Here is a 19,957-nt window from a genome sequence, read left to right as displayed (position 1 = left end):
TTCTAATTTTATTATTCGTTACTAACGTGTTTTTTTTACTTTATTTTCATTTTATTTTATTTTTTAATATTATTTTATACTTTAGTTAACTGTATTTTTTAGTTCTTTTTTTTTCATTTTAAATTTAAGTTTACGATTTATGTAATTGGCTGCTAAAGCCGTGTAAGTCGAATAAATAAATAAATAAATAAATAATCTTGGTGTGTGAATGTACATGCACATTGTCTTTGCATGTATAAGCTCGGCAGCGCTCAGTAGGTACTGTCTGAGGCGCCGAGTCATACAATTTGCATGTACTTTAACACACACACAAGGATGGCTCACCTGTTTTCGTGAAATATGTAAAACCAAGGTATAAGTATGTATATTTACTTTCGGTTGGAGGTCTCTTTAGTAAAACGATTTTTCTGTAATATTTTAGAAATACGGTTCAACTGTGGTTTAATCGAATAATACATCACTAGCTTATTCTAGCATAGTCACAACTTTTTTATCGGTAGTCAGTGACATTCACCTTATATTTTGCCAAACGATTACAAAAAAAAAATACATACACAAAGCGTAGGTATTTTAATCCTTCACTGCAAACTAAATTAACACACAACACAATTTAGCGTTGAATTTACAAAGTCTCGTTTTAATCCTGACCTAGAGCTTAGTTATAGCATAATTTTGTAACACAGTAATGCATAGTAAATTGGTTCTAATTACGTTTTTAGTTGAACGCTCCACCGTTGTGAACACAGCAAAGGATTAGTAGTTATAATCATGTAGGACCATAGATGAAGGAACGATAGCGGAGATGCCATAAGGAAGGTAGGTCAGACGCCTTCTTGTAGGTCAAGGAATGTAGGCGTGATCAGTTACTAGAACTAACGAGGCGGTCAGCTTCCTTGAAAATCAAGAGCTATATGATAAAAATTGGTCTTGATTGATTGGTGATTTTATTTTTAAAATTGTGGGTTTCATAGAAGGCGTGTAAGAGCGGAGCTAGTAACGTTTCTCGTCCCCCGAACACCCGCATTTGGCGCGCTACTTTCATGGGAGATTTTACGTTATGACATCTCCGCTAGTCATTTGGTTCTCTATGTGTAGGACTCATCAGAAACTAGTTTATTCATGAGCTGTAGGAAAGTCGTTAAAATTAAAAAGGTATATTTTTTCATGATAGGTGCCTATAGCTACGTAGTGTAGCTACTACTATTACCACCTACATGCATCTGTTTTAATAAATATAAGTAGGAAATATTATGGAAATATGAAAATAGGAAAGGTCCAAAAATGATACGGTCAGTTAACGGAGTGGTCACAGTGGGGACTGAGGAGGTCAGAACATCTGAGTACCTATGCAAAAAATCTTAGATCCAAATCTTTTGGAGGATTTTTTGTTATTGCTGATAGATGGGCACGCTTTTGACCACTGTCTCTTAATGTACCTGTAATGTAAGTATTCAGAGGTGTAGATTTTTCGACACTAAAAATACGATAGTCGATAAAAAAATCTTATAGGACTTAAGCCAGTATAAAATATGCAGCTTATCAGCGCAGTTGTGTTTAGGTAAGTCAAATAATAATTACTATTTGCCTTTTGATTGTGCGGCAATCAATATTTCAATTTACCTAGCTACATGATTTAATTTGTTATGCCTGTCGTAATTTAATTAATTAGTGGACGCCCGGGAAAATTACGTAAAAGTTTAACAAATCAAACATATACTTAAACCTTCCTCGAAAATCACCCTATCAAGTGGTGAAAACCGCTTGAAAATCGGTGCGGTAGTTATTGAGGTTATCGCGGATAGACTGACAGACAGACGCGGCGTAAATTTTGATTGATGGGAGATTAACAGCTAATTAAAAATGTTTTCTTTGTACGAGAAATATAATTTAAACGTCGGTTCTTTAATTGTCGATTTTCGTACACTTGAACTTCACCAGTGCCGTCGTGTCTGGGTGCTTCGGGCAGAACGAAACATTTCCAACATGGTTCCTATTCGGAGCCGCTACTGCCGCTTACCAGATCGAAGGAGGCTGGTATGCTGATGGTAAATATGTTTTTTTCAATGCTGTTACATCATCATCTTTTTACTATCCCACTACGTGCCTCTTGCTCTTGAAGGATTGAACGTTAGTCGCCACAATTGCTCAATGCAGGTTGGTGATTTCAGACCTATAGTTCAGGTTTCCTCGAGAAACCGAAAAACAGCAAAATTGATTTCCAAAGGTATTATAGAGTCGTGCGTGAAATCTACTTAGTTAAAATTATTACCATCTTCATCCTCGAAAAAAGTCTCCACTGAACTACATAAATAAAACACATACATTTTTAATTTTAAAAACGGCAAAGGACAATGGGCACAAATATATGGGACCTGGTATACCCCACCAATAGGAATGTCATATATATCATTGGATAGGCCTTTTTATGTAGAACAATATTTACTATGACAGCTTTGCTGAAATGTTTGTCCGTTCTGAGATATAGATCAAAAACTGTGCAAAAGTTAGAACTAAGTAATCAATTGATACCTCAAGTTTTTAAAGGAAAATCTAAGTACTAATAACTTTAAGTCTTGTAAGTACTACTGTGCCCGTTAGGATCCATAATTGTTACTATTATGTAGCATTCCAACCTTTTATTGTACCAACTGGATGTTGGGCGTAGTGAGAAACCGCACCAATAGGAAAGTCATACATATCATTGGATAGGTCTTTTTAACTGGAACAACATTTACTATGACAGCTTTGTTCTATTGTTTGTCCGTTCTGAGATATAGATAACAAACAATCTTAAAACTGATGCTAATCAATACTGTAATCTGATTTTCTTTCATACAATACTTACACTTAGTAGTTCTTAGATTTTCCTTTAAAAAATTGAGTTATCAATAGATTACTTAGTTCTAACTTTTGCACAGTTTTTGATCTATATCTCAGAACGGACAAACATTTCAGCAAAGCTGTCATAGTAAATATTGTTCTACATAAAAAGGCCTATCCAATGATATATATGACATTGCTATTGGTGGGGTATACCAATCTGCCCATTGTCCTTTATAAGCTAGACACTGTCTCTTAAAATACAGGTTAGCCTAGTTTAAGAGGCAGGGTTACCATAATTATGTACAGAAATTTTTGCAACACACTGTAACATAAAGTCTACTCTTTATATACCTACCTGTGTACATTTCTGTAACTATTTTGATAAATAAAGTTTATTATTTATTTATTTATTTTGACCGATTTTTTTTTGTTTGGTCATCATCATTCTTCCTCTTTGTAGTCAGAGAGAAATTAAAAAGGACTTTACTGATTTTCTTCATGTTCCATTTGTCATTGGATTAAAGGGCCATGGTAACTCTTTTATATCCCTTTCTTCTAAGTTCCTCATCTCCAAAAATTCCAGATAAAGGAGAGAGCATGTGGGACCGACTCCTGCACTCAAATGACATAACCCTGGACAGTTCCAATGCTGACGTGGCTTGTGACTCCTATCATCTGTGGAAGAGGGACATTGAAGTGGCCAAGGAGTTGGGGCTGAATATGTATAGGTTAGTTAATTTTATCACAGCAAATCAGAGGAGTATATAAAGGGTATCCTTTTGGTGGGAGTGTAGCCTACACTCCCACACTACACTGTGTAGGGTACTCCAGCAGTTTCGTAGTAATATTTGCGAATCTATCATGAGCCTTTTTGGGTAGACGTAGATTAAAATTAAGATTTGAATAATCTTAAAGACACGGCATAACCAATGCTGCTCTTAAGCCGATGCCTCGCGCATGCGTAATAAGGCGTTGAGCATGTGTTTTGACCATTGCACAGTCACTTAAAGCCTTACTATATGTCAATACTTGTAGCCAACTTCATAGTGAAAATATATTTGACGAAAGCTGTAGGCACATTGAATACTAGCTTCCGCCTTCGGGTTCATCTGCGTCCTGAGATAACTGCTACCCGTTGCCGGATGGTGACAAAAACTTTGTCTTGCTCCAGAGTCTAAGCTTCATCTCTCCTAATTGTCAGCCTAATCGGTCCAGCCATTCACGCGTGATGGTGTGACTCATTGGTGAGATTCATTTTCATATAGGCATATTGAAGACAGGTAAATATAGGTACTAAACTACCATTTCTAGGTTCTCAATATCCTGGCCTCGTATCCTCCCGTCGGGTTACCCAAACCAAGTCAGCGAGGATGGCAAGAAGTATTACAACAACCTGATCGACGGTCTACTGGAGAAAGGCATACAGCCAGTTGTGACGATGTACCATTGGGACTTGCCGCAATCCTTGCAGGATCTTGGTAAGGTAGCCCAAGCCAATAGGAACTGTAGGTACACCTTCTTCATGAATTCTATCTGTTCGCGAAAACATACATGCTAGTGACCATGGATGCTGTAAAGGATCCGAAACGTCGGGATTAAATAATATAATATAACCGCGATAAAATCCGTAAAAGTAGTTTTATTTAAATGCTTTGGGTAGTTAGATAAACAGCCATTTAACGTTTACACGTACGTTTGCGTGGTACATATGCTTAACGTTTGAAAAACCTGAAAAACTAAAATCTACGTTTCTCGTATATGAGTTGCAAAATTAGCTGCAAATAATGCTGGAGCGTTTAGGTCCACTACCGTTTCTTTTGATAATCAATGGTCTTTGTTTAGCCGTGGCATTTCTATAGATGACGACGCTGTAGGCTTGGGCAATTAAGAACAGTCCGCCTTTCCAGGTGGCTGGGCAAACCCTCTCATCACCACCTGGTTCGCAGACTACGCTCGCGTATTATTCACCCTCTTTGGTGACCGCGTGAAGTATTGGATCACATTAAACGAGCCCCTCGCGATCTGTGATGGCGGCTACAACAAGATGGCCGCCCCGTATTTAGATGACATGAAAATTGGCGGGTATTTGTGTAATAAGCATGTATTGTTGGCCCATGCTGCGGCTTATAGGATCTATGAGAAGGAGTTTCAATCGCTGTATTTTGGTAAGACTGATTTTGATTGACTTATTATTTTAACCGAAGCAAACGTGACTTATACCTCTCCTATAACACCTCAAAACAGAATTGCAGACCTAGATATTATCCTCAAAAAGGGGCAGGAAATCCCAGTGGGGCCCACCAGTGCCAAGGCCTGCCGGGGCTGCGGGATTGTTTGAAAGAGTTACCGCGGCCCTGGTACTTAAAGAGCTTAAGAAGGAGCATGATGAATTTTATTCAGTATGAGTTTGACACTCTCTCACGCTGCCAACTCACAGCGGGGTCATGTGATGATTTATTAGAAAAAAGACCTAAATATTATCCTATTAAATATTTTGTGTTCAGGCAAGTTGTCGATGGCGAACGTTTTCTTCTGGTTCAAGCCGGAGAAAACGACTGATGATGAGGCTACGAAACTTGCTATCCAAATGTGGGTGAGTAAAGATATTTATGTCCGAAGAAATAATGGTTGACAAGCGTCAGAAGCAGTCGGGAACAAGGACTGCTTCCGCTCCAGACGGATCCTGGATAAGGCTGAGTGGGAAACGATGCCTGACTCCCTGGACCGTCCAGACACCAAGCTCAGAGTCAAAAGGCGTGACTCCTCACATCCAAGCCAAAATTCCATCCCTCCGCAATGACACCGCACCAATCTCGAATCTTTGACCACAGAGCAGGATCGCTTCCTGTCATAGACAATTTCCTGTCAAACTCGATTAATCGATCCTTAGTACGAATGCGTCAGACCGAAAAATTTATCAAATGATTTCCAAAAAAAACATATAACCTTGCTAAATAATTCTTACTAATTATTTAATATAAACAATTAATTAAAAACCCTTAATTTGTTTACGATTAAGAATAAGATTGCACGACGCCAAGTGTTGAAATGCTACGCTGGCAACACTGGCAGCCAGTTGTCAAAATAATATGTGTTAGATTTAAAATATAAATTAAATATATTTCGGGCCTATATTGTAGTAAATGGCCTTAAATTCGATAGATATTGTAATTAGATGTGTGTACCAGTATTTGTGAGTGATTTCGTTGCAAGATTGTGCATGAAATCGACATATGAAAAAACCGGCTGTCATCCTAACAACGGACGGATTTGAAAACATTGAAACCCGGGGAGTATTTCATATTTTTTCGTTATTATATAGTCCAGTCACATCCCTTACCTCTTCCCATACTCAATTAACTTATTACAGAAGTCCCTAGCTCCGAAAAAGTATTAAAATAGCCCGCCTTGTTGTAAAGTTTATAGTTAATTTCCAACAGCTGATCAAAACAACAATAGCTTTTTATCGACGTAAAATCATCAAATGACCCCTCCCGCTGTGGGTTAGCAGCGGTGAGGGAGTGTCAGACTCTTACTGACTAAAATCGTCGTGTTCCGTCATAGGCCTTTTATGTACCAGGGCCGCGGTATCTCTTTCGAACAACCCGCAGCCCCGGCAGAAACAACAATAGCTGTAAGATACTTTTCACCGTTCAGAGAATAATGATTTAGCCTGTTATTTCACAGTTGGCTACTTAAATTAGCTGCAATTCAACCAACAAGGCCTTAAAAGTTAATTTCTTTTTCAAAATTACAAAGGAAAAATTATACCCTCAACTTTTATATATATTTTTTTTTATTTTCCATCTATCTTTTAAAATTACTTTAGCTTCATAAACTTGTCATAAGTAGATACTGCATACAGAGTATGCATTTCCCTTAATTCTTTTAACTCAAACTCTATATTTGTTTATTAACATCTAAATTGTTCTATTACTTTACACAATTAGTTTCCCCAAATTTACTAGTTACTTAGGTTCTTTACTTTCTCAACTTTCTCCTTCCTTCACTTAGCTGTCTCTTCTGACATTCCAGGGTGCCTTTGGGTTAGCATACCATCATGATGACCCGCAGTGCTGCACTCTTGGATGAAAAGTTGAGGGCTACGCTAAAGGAACTGGAATCCAGGAAAAACCTGTGCGATCAACTGTTGCAGGAGAGGGATGACAGTGAGGTAGAAGTAAAACGCATAGTAGACAAGAACACTGACCTCAAAAATCAATTGGCAGAATTACATATCCAACACATGGACATACTTGACCAACACAACCACCTCCGTCAACTTGTGTCAAATTACCAAGAGTGTCATGACACACATGAACTGGCATTGAGGCGGATCTCTGAACTGGAAATCGAGTTAAGCAGGGCCCACAACACCATTACACAGTTGGAAGCTGCCAAATCCAGTGAACAGTCTGCGAACACCTGCAGCCTGTACAATGAGTTAGTCGGTAGCTTGTCCGACCCCTTGTAATGAGCCAATTGTTACTATTGACCTTACCAATGACACTTTAGTTAAAAGTAGAACATTAAATTCTCATAATAAAATTAAAAAATATTTAAAATTAAATAGAATTATAGGAAAAATTAGGAAAACTTTAAAGAAGGAAAAAGTGTGTAAAACAAATAACATTCTTAGAAAGAAAATCATTAATTTGTTAAGTGACTTAAACAATTGTGAAGAAAAATTGGATGTTTGTAGGTATATCTATGAGAGAGACACTCAGCGCTTACAAGAGGATCTCTGTCGTACAGAATCTTCTCTTAGGGATATTTGTAGCAAATATGAAGCATCGCAACATGTCCTGAGTGAGCGCATGCAGGAGGCCTGTGAGCTGGCTGACCTAGTGAGGCAAAATGCAGAGAGGCAGGAGTCTCTGACAAAATACCTCTCTTGTAATCATGCCAGCACTTCAAAATCTGAGCAACAATTAATCACCTCCATGGCACCGGTGTCTCAACCGGTTGACACTCTCCCATGTAATCCTCCAACATCTGAGTTGCAGTTAGTCACCAGCATGGCTCCAGTGTGTCAAGTAGTAGATTCCATTGCAAATATTAATTTAAATAATAATAAAAATTAATTACATATTTTCAGATCATTTTGGTCAAGGTTTTGGTAGCATTTTTAATCAGTGTTCGCATCATAAGGTAATTAATCATTGTGTACCTGGTGCCAGTTTTAGCCACTTAATTAGAAATATTAAATCATCACAGCTTAATCCCATTTCAACTGTTATATTGCTTTATGGGGATAGCCTGGCTGTTACAAAGAAAGACATATTAGAATGTGTTTCCTTGATGACACATTTAAATGAAACTAAAAAAATCAAATTCATACTGTGTGCTTTGCCTTATTCTGACAGTTTATCAATGGAACAAAATAGGCACATATTTGATTTAAATATGTTAATTTATAATAGGACATGTCGTCTTGATAATGCGATTTTATTTTTTGATATAAACCAATTTACAAGTAGATTTAAATTAACTGAATACTCAATGTATTTGCCACCTAGCTGTAGAAGACACATTGCTAATCTTTTAGCATATAATATACACATTGACACTGGTACTTATTACATACCTACGGATACTGTTAGTAGTACTACTAACATAATTATTGATTCGCCCAGTAGTTTAAACTATTAGGCGCGACAAAGGATGGACCGCATGTATTGAATGTTGTACATCAAAACATGCAGGGCCTGTCTGGCAAAGAATTAGAATTAAGTTTATTTATGGAAACCCACAATGTTCATGTTCTGTGTTTAACTGAACATTGGTTAAAAGAGCATGAGTTATTGTTTATTAATGATAACAATTACACAATACAAAGTGCGTTTGTAAGAAGTAAGGCTATTCGAGGCGGCTCCTTGATTCTAGTTTCAAATAATTTAAAATGTAAACAACGCCCGGATATAGTTAAACTTTCTATCGAGCGCACTATAGAGTTGTCCTGTGTGGAACTTGAGCGTTATATTATAATCTGCGTTTACCGCCCCCCCCAAGGAGATTTCAATATATTCGAATCGGTAATTGAAGATTCACTTAATAAATTAAAATCAAGTCACAAACGTAAAATTGTATGTGGTGATTTCAATGTTAATATCTTGGAGGCCTCGCCATTAACTACTAGAATTTTGAACTTATTTAAGTCTTTCAATTTAGTGAATTTATTTTATGAACCAACGAGAATAACGGCTTCTTCTTCTACTTGTCTCGATAATATATTTACCGATTCCGATGAATCAAATAATAATTTAGTCTTCAACGCCCTCACGTCTGACCACTGTGGCCAAAAAGTGAGTTTTCCCATGATTATCCATACGAGTCCACTAAAAATTGAATGCAGGCCCCATTCAGCTAGTCGTTGTAACAGATTTAAATGTAATGTAGCTAAAAAAATTAATCCCAAAATTATTAACAACGAGGATCCTAATGCCATCTATGGATCACTTTTCAGTATTGTTCAGAATTAATTTGATTCTACATTTAAAACTAAAACTTTGGAAATTAAAAGTACCTCGGCTAACTTTAATCAATGGGCCACGACAGGTATTTATAAAAGTAGAGCGAGGCTGTATGAGCTATATGAAATAAAAACGTATCAATTTGATGATGCGTTTGTTAGTTATGTTAAGCAATATTCAAAATTATTCAAAAAGGTTTGTAATATGGCAAAATCTAAATTCATAAGCGACACTATTAAAAAGTCTAATAATAAAGTTAAAGCTACATGGAAAATAATAAATAACGAAACTGGTAAATCGGTCAGTCATGAAAAGAAGTTTGAAATCCTAGTCGATAACAAACTTGTTAGTCATGCGGACGACGTAGCAAAAGCCTTTAACGAGTTCTTTGCCGATATACCCATAGCTACAACTCGCTCCTTAAATTCTTCTTCGACTGATGCTGAGAAGCTTTTGCGTAGTAGTGTACCCAAGTGTGACTTCTTGTTCAAGTTTAAGCATGTAACGCCGCATGACGTCATCAATGTCTTCAAAACTCTTAAGTCAAAAAACACCGGTGATTACTGGGGTATTTCCACTAAACTTTTAAGTAATATCATTGACATTGTTGCTCCCTATCTAGCTGTTACATTCAATAAATGCGTTGATGCGGGTGTATTTCCGGACCTCATGAAACAAAGTAAAGTCGTTCCCTTGTTTAAATCAGGAACCAAGTCGGATATTGGTAACTTTAGACCAATTTCAATTCTACCTGCGTTTAGTAAAATATTTGAAAAGTTAATACTCAAGCAGTTGCTCAGTTATTTTAATGTAAATTGCCTCCTCCATAGCGAACAATATGGCTTTACTAGAGGTCGTTCGACTACTGATGCTGGTGTTGCTCTTTTAAAACATATTTTTAATGCATGGGAAAACTCTCAAAACGCAATTGGAGTCTTTGCGACCTCTCCAAAGCATTTGATTGCGTTCAACATGACACACTTTTACGCAAGTTACGTTATTACGGCGTTCAAAACGGAGCTTTAAACGTCATAGAATCATATTTAAATCATAGATTGCAATGCGTAGACATCAACGGTGTCAAATCTTCAGGCCTACCAGTTCAATTAGGCGTGCCGCAGGGTTCTATTCTAGGTCCTTTCTTATTCTTAGTGTATATAAATGATTTACCATTCCATTTAAAAAATATATGTGATGTAGTATTATTTGCAGATGATACATCTCTCATTTTCAAAGTTGATAGGAATAGGCAGCAGTTTGATGACGTGAACAATGCACTCTCCTTAGTTACGCACTGGTTTACAGCAAATAATTTAGTTCTTAATGCTAAAAAAACCAAATGTGTTAAGTTCACTTTGCCTAATGTAAAACACTTAGGACCTAAGATAATCCTAAATAATGAAGTTCTTGAAACTGTGAAGTCAACAGTGTTTCTGGGAATAACAGTTGATGCAAAGCTACAGTGGGGCTCACATATATCTAGCCTCGCGGGTAGACTTAGTTCTGCTGCCTACGCCGTCAGAAAAGTAAGACAATTCACTGACGTAGACACAGCTCGACTAGTCTATTTTAGTTATTTTCATTGCGTTATGTCCTACGGTATTCTACTGTGGGGCAAAGCTGCAGATATAGAAAACATTTTCGTATTACAGAAACGAGCTGTTCGTGCAATATATAAGTTAGGTAGCAAGCATTCCTTAAGGGAACTTTTAAAGAAATAGGTATCCTTACTGTGGCATCGCAATTCATCCTTGCTAACATATTATACATTAGGCAGAATATTCATCACTACACCAAGAAAAGTGATGTCCACAGTATCAACACTAGGAACAAGCATAAACTGTGCGTACCCATTCACAGGCTTCACAAGGTACATGGAACATTTATGGGGCTTGGTATTCGATTTTATAATAAACTTCCTCAGTCGTTTTAGAATTGCCTTTGATAAATTTAAAGTGCAGGTCAAATCTATTCTGTCGAAGAAAGCTTATTATACAGTTAATGACTACATAAACGATAAAAATAGTTGGTCCTCATGTTAAACACTGGACAGCTTCAAAAGTTATCATTATGAGTTGATGTGATTTATATTATTTTATACGTGACATTTTTATTTTTATGTATACTGACTAATTACCATCATCGTTCTGTTTTACGATGAGTTGTTCCTTAATTTTGTAAATGGTCTACTAGCGACTGCGAATCTATTAGTATTAACTGTTTTCTTGTCGTGTAGCTGCAAGTCGTCATGCTCCCTTTGACGGTATTGCTTGCGGTAGCGTCGGTGGTCGGGTTGCCTCCCTCCCTCAAAAATGTGCGAGGGGGGCGATGGCTGATCCTCGCGTTATGCTCGTGAACGGGTGCTGCTTGTGGTACCAGGTCGTCTTGCTGACTACATATTTGTACACCCGTAATATACCTAATGTATATGATTTTGGTTTGAACGGTAGTCCTAGTTCACCGTTTTCATTGTTTATGTTGTTATTTTATTTTTATTTTAATTTTTCATAAAAACTGTTTGACATGTCGGTGGGTGCACCCTAAACTATATCTATCTTCACTGAATGGAGGCTTTATATTTTTTATATTTTTCACTCTTTTTTTAATAGATTTCTTTTGTAACTGCTTGAGTAATAGGTATGGGTAAGGTGTGTACTAGCCAACATGATTAACTATTTGAATTGATTTTATATACAAATTTATGTACACAATGTTGTATAGTGATATTTAAATATTTGTATACGGTTCTTCAAACCATACAGACAGAATTGTGTTGCTGGGGAGTTTGTTCCACCACTTCTTCTTCCCAGCAAAAACACATAGGAAGTGGTGAAGGGCGGGCGTTTTGGGGGCTGTCTTTTGTATTGACGTTCGAAAAGTGCTGATTTTCAGCCTACTTTGAATAAATGACTTTTGATTTTGATTTTGATTTGATTTTGTTGGACCTTTAATCCTTCCAACACAAATCGATTGGTTGTTTTTGATAACAGATATCGTTTTGCAACGTCACAGTAACAAGCTATGTTTGATCAGGGTTACGGGAAGAGATTTCCCCAGATCGCGGTTGAATTCGGGGGAACAGCTGGTAAACTATATATATTTTGAGCTCTATATAAAATACTATATAAATCACTTCTGCGCAGATGTAGGTCAGAGCTCAAGATTCGTGCCGATAACTATACGACTTTATATAATTTCTTGCCAAATTAATGTATTACCAAGCAATAATGTTTAGGAAGGCAGATACGCTCACCCCATATACTCCGAATCGGGTGGCTGGCCACCAGAACTAGAGAAAATACTAGCAGAAAACAGTAAGAAGGAAGGTTATCCATATCCCAGGTTACCTCCTTTCACTCCTGAAGAAATTGAATTCGTTAAAGGTGAGGATTAAGACATTTATATAATGTATATGGGATTGTACTATAGAACGAAGGAAGTTTGGGCGGAGTTAAGTTCAATATTTCGTTTATTTTAATGTTGAAAAGTTAAGAAAATAAAGCTTTAAAAAAGACTGGTACTTTGCTGTATCCGGTTAGACTGGAGGCCGGCCCCAATTTGGATAAAAGCCTCGGAAAAAGGTTAACAAGTTTGTTTCCGTGCATTGCATTGATCTCAGGAACTACTGGTATCAATAAATACATATTATAAGTATTTCTGTTTCAGAAAGCTCTTATCGAGGTAGGCTGTTACTATTATCCCAAAACATAATTGAACTTACCGTTTTTCAGGTACTTACGATTTCTACGCGTTAAACCACTATACGACCCGTCTAGTGCGTAAGGTAAACCCTGAGAAGGCTGGTTCCTGGCCTTACTACGGCTGCAAGGAGATTGGAGTCGACTTTGTAAACGATCCTACTTGGAAGACGGCTGTCATTGACTGGTTTGCGGCAAGAAACTTTATAAACTTACATAATAATAGTTAGCGTAGTTACTTAAGGGTGCGTCTACACGGTGCATGTAGCTGCAGCAAGTTAACATGCGCAAGTGACAAGAGCACGCGGGTGGGTTTTTGCTTTGGTACATGCGCGAGTCGCTGGACCCGTACGTTTTTAAAATGCAAGTAACATGCGCATGCTAGTTGCACCGTATAGATGCTCCCTTAATCAATGTGTAAAATTGACCCAATTCACATTGAACCTTATATTTCAGAAATAAAGTTGAAAATCTTCTAAAGATTTGACATATTCTAGTTGCTTGATGTTCTAGCGTCTGTATGATCAGGGAATGGCGGAAATTCCTACTATATTTTAAAGGCAATAATGAATGGTTTGCTAAAGTTTACAACATTTTAAAATTGATTTTGACATACCTCTATTTGTTTTGAAGATAGATGTGACCTTAATTAAAGCCTAAATTAGTACCTAAATCTTATTTCAGTGCGTGAATTGGGAATCGGTCCAAAACGATTTTAATCCAGCTTTTCCTTCCTCAGGCCACTTGTGAAACTCTCGCTCTAAATTCTAGCAACATTCGATCATCCTATGTCTTCCTCTTTCAGATATACCCTGAAGGCCTTCGGGAACAATTGTATTGGATCAACAAGACTTATGGAGTAGACCAGGTCATGATTACAGAGAATGGGTACCCAGATCTCAATGACGATCTATTTGACGTCCAACGTATGACGTACATAAAGACTATGTTACAACAGGTATGGTATTATTACAAAAACTTAAACACGTGTCAAACACTTGTCTAAAACGTGTGGCTGCAAAATGGACCTTATTTCAACGTATAGTTAAACTATAGTTAAAACTAATATTGTATAGTTAAATGTGTCTGTTTGATCGTAAAACTCTCAGGAACTACTGGTCCGGTTTGAAAATATTAGTTGGTGTTAAAAAAATACTTTTAAAAATACAAACAAATACGTCTGTGACTTGGGGTTAATTAATATTCATTTTAACAGAAAGGTTGTATTTAATTTTTTTTTCAAGTTTTTTTTTAAGTTTTATTTATTGCTTTTGTTTTGACTGGTAATAATTTCATGTATCATCTATATGTGTGCAAAGCGAGTAGAGGCGGACAGATAACGACCGCAGCGCACAACTTGGCAGAAATTGGAAACAAATGCGGATGTTTCAAACCCGGTTTTTATTATTATATTCATTTTACAGTAAAACTATTGAGTAAATTGCACTTAAATAATGTCAAAAATTCTATTTTAATCTTTGGTTTTATTTGTATTTGCAAAGAAAATTATAATGTTTACATTGTTACTATTTGACAGCTTCCGCGAATGTTGCAAACGCTACGCGTCGCCACCGTCGCGCACATAGCCAATACGTTATACGATACTGATTACAGGAAAAGACTTCACCTACATAATTATATTATGTAAAATTTTTGATGTATACCTATATACGTAGGTAAAAAAAAGTAGGAAGGTATCGTAAATACACGATTTTGTTTTTTCTATACAAGGCCTAAGTCATTTTATGACCGGCCTTTCCAAAATTTTTTAACGTTGATTTATGATCTTTAGAACCTTAACAAATTCGATGTGAACATGAACGCTTTATATTGCGCTGTGAACGAAACCATAGCGCGATCTAGCTGTGGAACTTGAGGCGCCATCTATCGAGCACTCGTGTAGTTTTTTTGATACAAATGAAATTGTAGGTTAAAAGATTACGATTCTGATAATAGTTTTTGAATTACCAAGATATTAAATACTAGCCGTTTTCCCGCGGTTTCACCCGCGTCCCGAGGGAGCTACTGCCCGCACCGGAATAAAATATAGCCTATGTTTCTCGCAGATAATATAGCATTCTAATGGTGAAAGAATATTTAAAATCGGTCCAGTATTTTTTGAGCCTATTCATTACAACCAAACAAACAAACAAACATACAAAGTTTTCCTCTTTATAATATTAGTATACATAGATGTGTGAAATATTTCTTTCTAAGTACTTAAGTCCGTTAATTTTGTAAAATAAAGAATGAAAAATATAATAAGTCCTCGAGTTGGAGTATTATACATTTTGGTGCATATCCTCAACATGAGTACCGATAAATATCATTAAAATAAAGTTATCGAAAAATTTAGGTAGGTATGCCATAAATACGCGAATAAATATAATCTTCTTTCTTTCTTTAGGCCTAAGTCATTTTACTGACCGGCCTTTCCAAAAAGTTTTAAAGTTACAAAGCGAATGTTTTCTTGATACAACAAATGTGAACAGGAACATTTTATTTATATTGCGCTGTGAACGAAATCATAGCGCGATCTAGCTGTGGAACTACAGGCGCCATCTATCGAGCGCGCCTGTAGTTTTCTTTAGTGAAATTAGGATTATAGGTTAAAAAATATTTATTTTTAGAATACCAAAATAATAAAAAAATGTGTCGAGTATTTTTTTAAGTATTTGAGTCCAATATTTTTTGTACAATAATATGTGAAAAAGATAATAAGTTATCGACTGGGTGGTGTATATTCTTAAATAAGGGTACCTATCGACAAATTTTAGCTTTGTCATAAATACACGAATAAATATATCTTCTTTCTCCTTCCTTTCTTACACGAGGCCTAAGTCATTTTATGACCGGCCTTTCCAAAATTTTGCTTTTAGTTATTGATTCAATATATTTATGATTTACATTAGGTTTACAACCTTAACAAATGCGATGTGAACATGAACGCTTTATATTGCGCTGTGAACGAAACCATAGCGCGATCTAGCTGTGGAACTACAGGCGCCATCTATCGAGCGCGCCTGTAGTTTTCTTTAGTGAAATTAGGATTACAGGTAAAAAAATAATTATTTTTAGATTACCAAAATACAAAAAAAAATGTTTTAACTATTTCTTTCCGTCTTATATTTTTTGTCAAATAAAAAATATTGATTTCTAACACGCGAGTAAGTATTAGACACTGATTAAAACTACTTTTACGGATTTTGTCGCGGTTATATTAATATTATTTAATCCCGACGTTGTGGATCCTTTACTTACAGATCCATGGTCACGGGTCGACTACGGTAAAATCGATAAAAGTAGTTTTATTTAAATAAAACACTATCACGATAAATTCTGACGTCACACTTATGTAAACATTTGTATTTTAAAGTGATATAAAAGTGACTTTAACGATTGAAAATCTCAACGAGTAATTGCTATATTACTGGCCATTTCATCCGCCTAGTAGTTTTTAAGGTTCCGTATCCAAAGGGTAAAACGGGACCCTATTGTTTTCGCTCCTCTGTCCGTCCGTCCGACCGTCCGTTTGTCACAAAAAAAAAACCGCGATAGTTAGAGAGAAAAAAAAATCACAGATGATGTGTTCCTGTTGCCGCTATAACAACAAGTACTGAAAACTAGAATCAAATAAATATTTTGGGGGACTCCCATACAACAAACGTAATTTTGTTGCAAATTTTTGCTCGATATCGATAACGGCAACAGGTAGATGCGGTTTTATAAATAAGTAATGGTACGGAACCCTTCGTGCGGGAGTCCGACTCACACTTGGTCGTTTTTTTTATAGAGTAAAAACATCCAAAATTTCACATTTTCCAACATTATACAAGTTTCAAGTTTAAACATTATACAAGTACTTATGATATTGCAGGTACTTCTCGCCATAAACGATGGCATCCACGTTATGGGGTACACAGTCTGGTCAATGATGGATAACTTCGAATGGGTAACTGGCTACAAGTAAGTAGAAAACTATGCAAAAAAGGACTGTTGTAAGCTTCACCGCTATTTTTATCTATGGCTACATACCTGTTCAATAGATGTAATGATAGCTAGTATTTCAGATCTAGCGTCCTGCTAGGTCCTGCGTCTGATCTCTCTCCGGTCGTGTCGCATTGCCGTTCCGTCGGGCTATGAGAGTGGAGGAATAGGGAGTGCACCTGTGTCTGCGCAAATGCTCGTGCACTATAGTATGTCCTGGGCTGCTGGCTGATTTCCTTATATGAGAATAGCCGCCGTGGCTGATAGTCAGGGTGCGTCTACACGGTGCATGTAGCTAGAGCAAGTTAACATGCGCAAGTGACAAGAGCACGCGGGTGGGTATTTTGCTTTGGGACATGCGCGAGTCGCTAGACCCGCACGCTTTTAAAATGCATGTACGTGGGCGGTCCCATAATGAATTAGCCTAACTATGAACTACTGGAGGAAATCAGACGAAACCGATTTTATTTTTCAATATAATCAAAATGAATACCAATACACTTCTAACATCCGCGAACTAACATTTTTTCACCTTTATAAAAGTAATCACAATTTTACCCTAAAGAAGGCACCCTTTTGCCTTTCTAGGGGGCTTTTCATCCTTATAACGCCATCCCATTGACTCGCGCTTGCTTTGTGGATCATAATACAAAATCATAGTTTCATCACCAGTCACTAGCGTCTCGATCACATCTTTGAATTTTCCTCCACAAAGATCCAAAAACTCTGAAACGCAAAGCCCGTCTCTGTACCGCTGAAAGAAGTTTCGGTACCCATCTTGCACTCACTTTTTTCACGTGAAGATGTTCATGGAGCGAATGATGAAAAATACTTTTAGGGAGCCCAAGGCTAGCTGCAATTTCTCTAATCTTCAAACGGCGGTCACTTCGAACCTCCTCTTCAATAGAAGCAATTGTTTCGGAAGTGAGCACTTCCACAGACCAACCGTCATACCCAATGTCTTCGACGGTTTCTCTCCCGAGGCGAAACTTTTTAACCAAATTTTTCACTGTGTTATAGGAGGGGATAGACTCCTTATACACGCCATCCATTCATTCTTTTATTCGCGCAGGGGATAAACCTGCTATAAACAGAAACTTTATGAGACTTCGATACTCAGTTTTCGACATTTGGAAAAAATACGCGACTCTCGTCATTCAAATGCATGCTAAACTAAAACTAAGCATTTCATGTCGATGCGTGTTGTTTATATTAAGTACACGATAAACGTACTCTTCAATGCCACATAACATGTAGCGATATGTCGCCTAGAACTATATCAGGCCAGTTCATTATGGGACCGCCTAGGTATCTTGCGCATGTGCCTTAATAGGCGCAAGCTACTTCCACCGTGTAATTGCACCCTCAGTTAAAATTATATTTTTATAATGTTTCAGGACGAAATATGGACTCTACGCGGTAGACTTTCTCAGTCCTAATCTAACGCGGACGCCTCGTGAGTCGGCGAGGTTCTACTCGAGTGTGACTAAAGGTCGAAGAATACCAAAATATCGGGTACTCGTAGATTATGAAGATGTTTAGAATTAACAATAGTTGCTGGATAAATGTTTGTTGTTTAAATAGTTTGTTGTTTTATTTAGGTGTCTGAATTATGTCTTGCAATCCCTACTAATATTATAAATGCGAAAGTAGCTCTGTCTCTCTCTCTGTCTGTTACGCTTTCACGTCTGTGATTTTAATAAAATTTGGTACAGAGATAGAGTTGACCTTGAGAAAGAACTAGAGTTTTTATCCCGGACTTTTGAACAATTTTCTTGTAAATGCGATATAACCGAACTTTACGCGGGCGAAGCCACGGGCGGAAGCTAGTTAGTCAGAAATAAATAAGAGTATTGCAGTTGGCACTTACTAGGATCCCTTACATCTTTTAACCTTTAGATAATTAATGGAGGAATAGCTGCGAGAAAGTAAAACATGTGATAATGAGTACTAAATAGGCAAGCACCTAAGCTAGATAAAAAAAAAAAACCTGGATTGGTTGATTGTCTCCGCCATTTCTTCCTAGTAGCTTTTACTGATCGTTGATAATTAGCCCATTGGTAATTTTACGTACAAAAACTTTCAACAGTTATTTTAATTTTTATAGGTTATAGGAAATAAGATATTTTCTGCCTCACAGACCTACAGCGGAAACAGGAAACATACTCAATTGTTTTGACTTTGAAATCAATAATTCCCATTGTATTCGACAGATCGTAGACTGTTGACAACATACAGACTTTGTTCTACATGTAAGTATGTAAAAAAATATGTATGTGTTACGATTCATACCTTTGATAAAGAATTCTTAAAGGATGTTCTTGTCAGACACATAAAGTGACTTGGGATTTACTTAGAAATCAAATGTGTATGAATATTGTCAGGAAGTGAACATACTTATGTATCTACAAATACTAATATTGTAAAGCTGAAAAGTTTTTTTATTTAAACGCAATTTTCTGAGGAACTACTGGACTGGTTTGAAAAATTATTTCAGTGTTAGATAGCCTATTTATCGAGGAAAGCTGTAGACTACTTTTTATCCGGTTGCGCGGAGTACTATTTATATTTATTTACGTGTTTCATGAGGTACATACTAGGGCATGCAATACCGGTTAACCGGTTTCGTTTTTACCGGTAAATCGCCCATTTTTGCGGGTTTTAAATTACCGGTAAAAATAATATGAAACCGGTAATTTACCGGTTTTTACGTTTTTCTGATAAAATATAGCCATTGTTCATTTAACGTCAAATCTTTGTTATGTAGCCTGAATATAATGTAATGTTGCATACATTACGTATTGTAAGAGTGTTAAAGTTGCTGTTTTTTAGGAAAGGAAACTTGTGTGTCCTTTACTATCTCTAGGTTAGATACAAATCTTCTTTCTCATCTTAATTTATAAAATCTAAACAAATTGTGTTCATTCGGTTATTCTGTTTTTCCTCATAGCTGTCAGCTCATACTAGGTACAAAGG

General features: G+C 36.7%; 1 protein-coding gene across 1 annotated transcript; it reads left to right on the top strand.

Annotated features, from left to right (window-relative positions):
• The first annotated feature begins 1,529 nt into the window (after nucleotides 1-1,529).
• Nucleotides 1,530-18,537, top strand: LOC110381151 (myrosinase 1). The gene is made up of 11 exons (XM_064041671.1): nucleotides 1,530-1,558; nucleotides 1,939-2,045; nucleotides 3,407-3,551; nucleotides 4,135-4,301; nucleotides 4,731-4,988; nucleotides 5,328-5,416; nucleotides 12,532-12,679; nucleotides 13,028-13,219; nucleotides 13,693-13,952; nucleotides 16,872-16,960; nucleotides 18,379-18,537. The coding sequence occupies exons 1-11, from the start codon at nucleotides 1,530-1,532 to the stop codon at nucleotides 18,521-18,523; spliced, it is 1,629 nt and encodes a 542-aa protein (XP_063897741.1). The 3' UTR covers nucleotides 18,524-18,537.
• The last annotated feature ends 1,420 nt before the right edge of the window (nucleotides 18,538-19,957 follow it).

This window comes from Helicoverpa armigera, chromosome 25 (assembly GCF_030705265.1).
Source record: "Helicoverpa armigera isolate CAAS_96S chromosome 25, ASM3070526v1, whole genome shotgun sequence".
Taxonomy (NCBI): Eukaryota; Metazoa; Arthropoda; class Insecta; order Lepidoptera; family Noctuidae; genus Helicoverpa; species Helicoverpa armigera.
The sequence above is the reverse complement of the archived record's forward strand: the minus strand, read 5'-3'. Positions and strand labels throughout refer to the sequence as shown.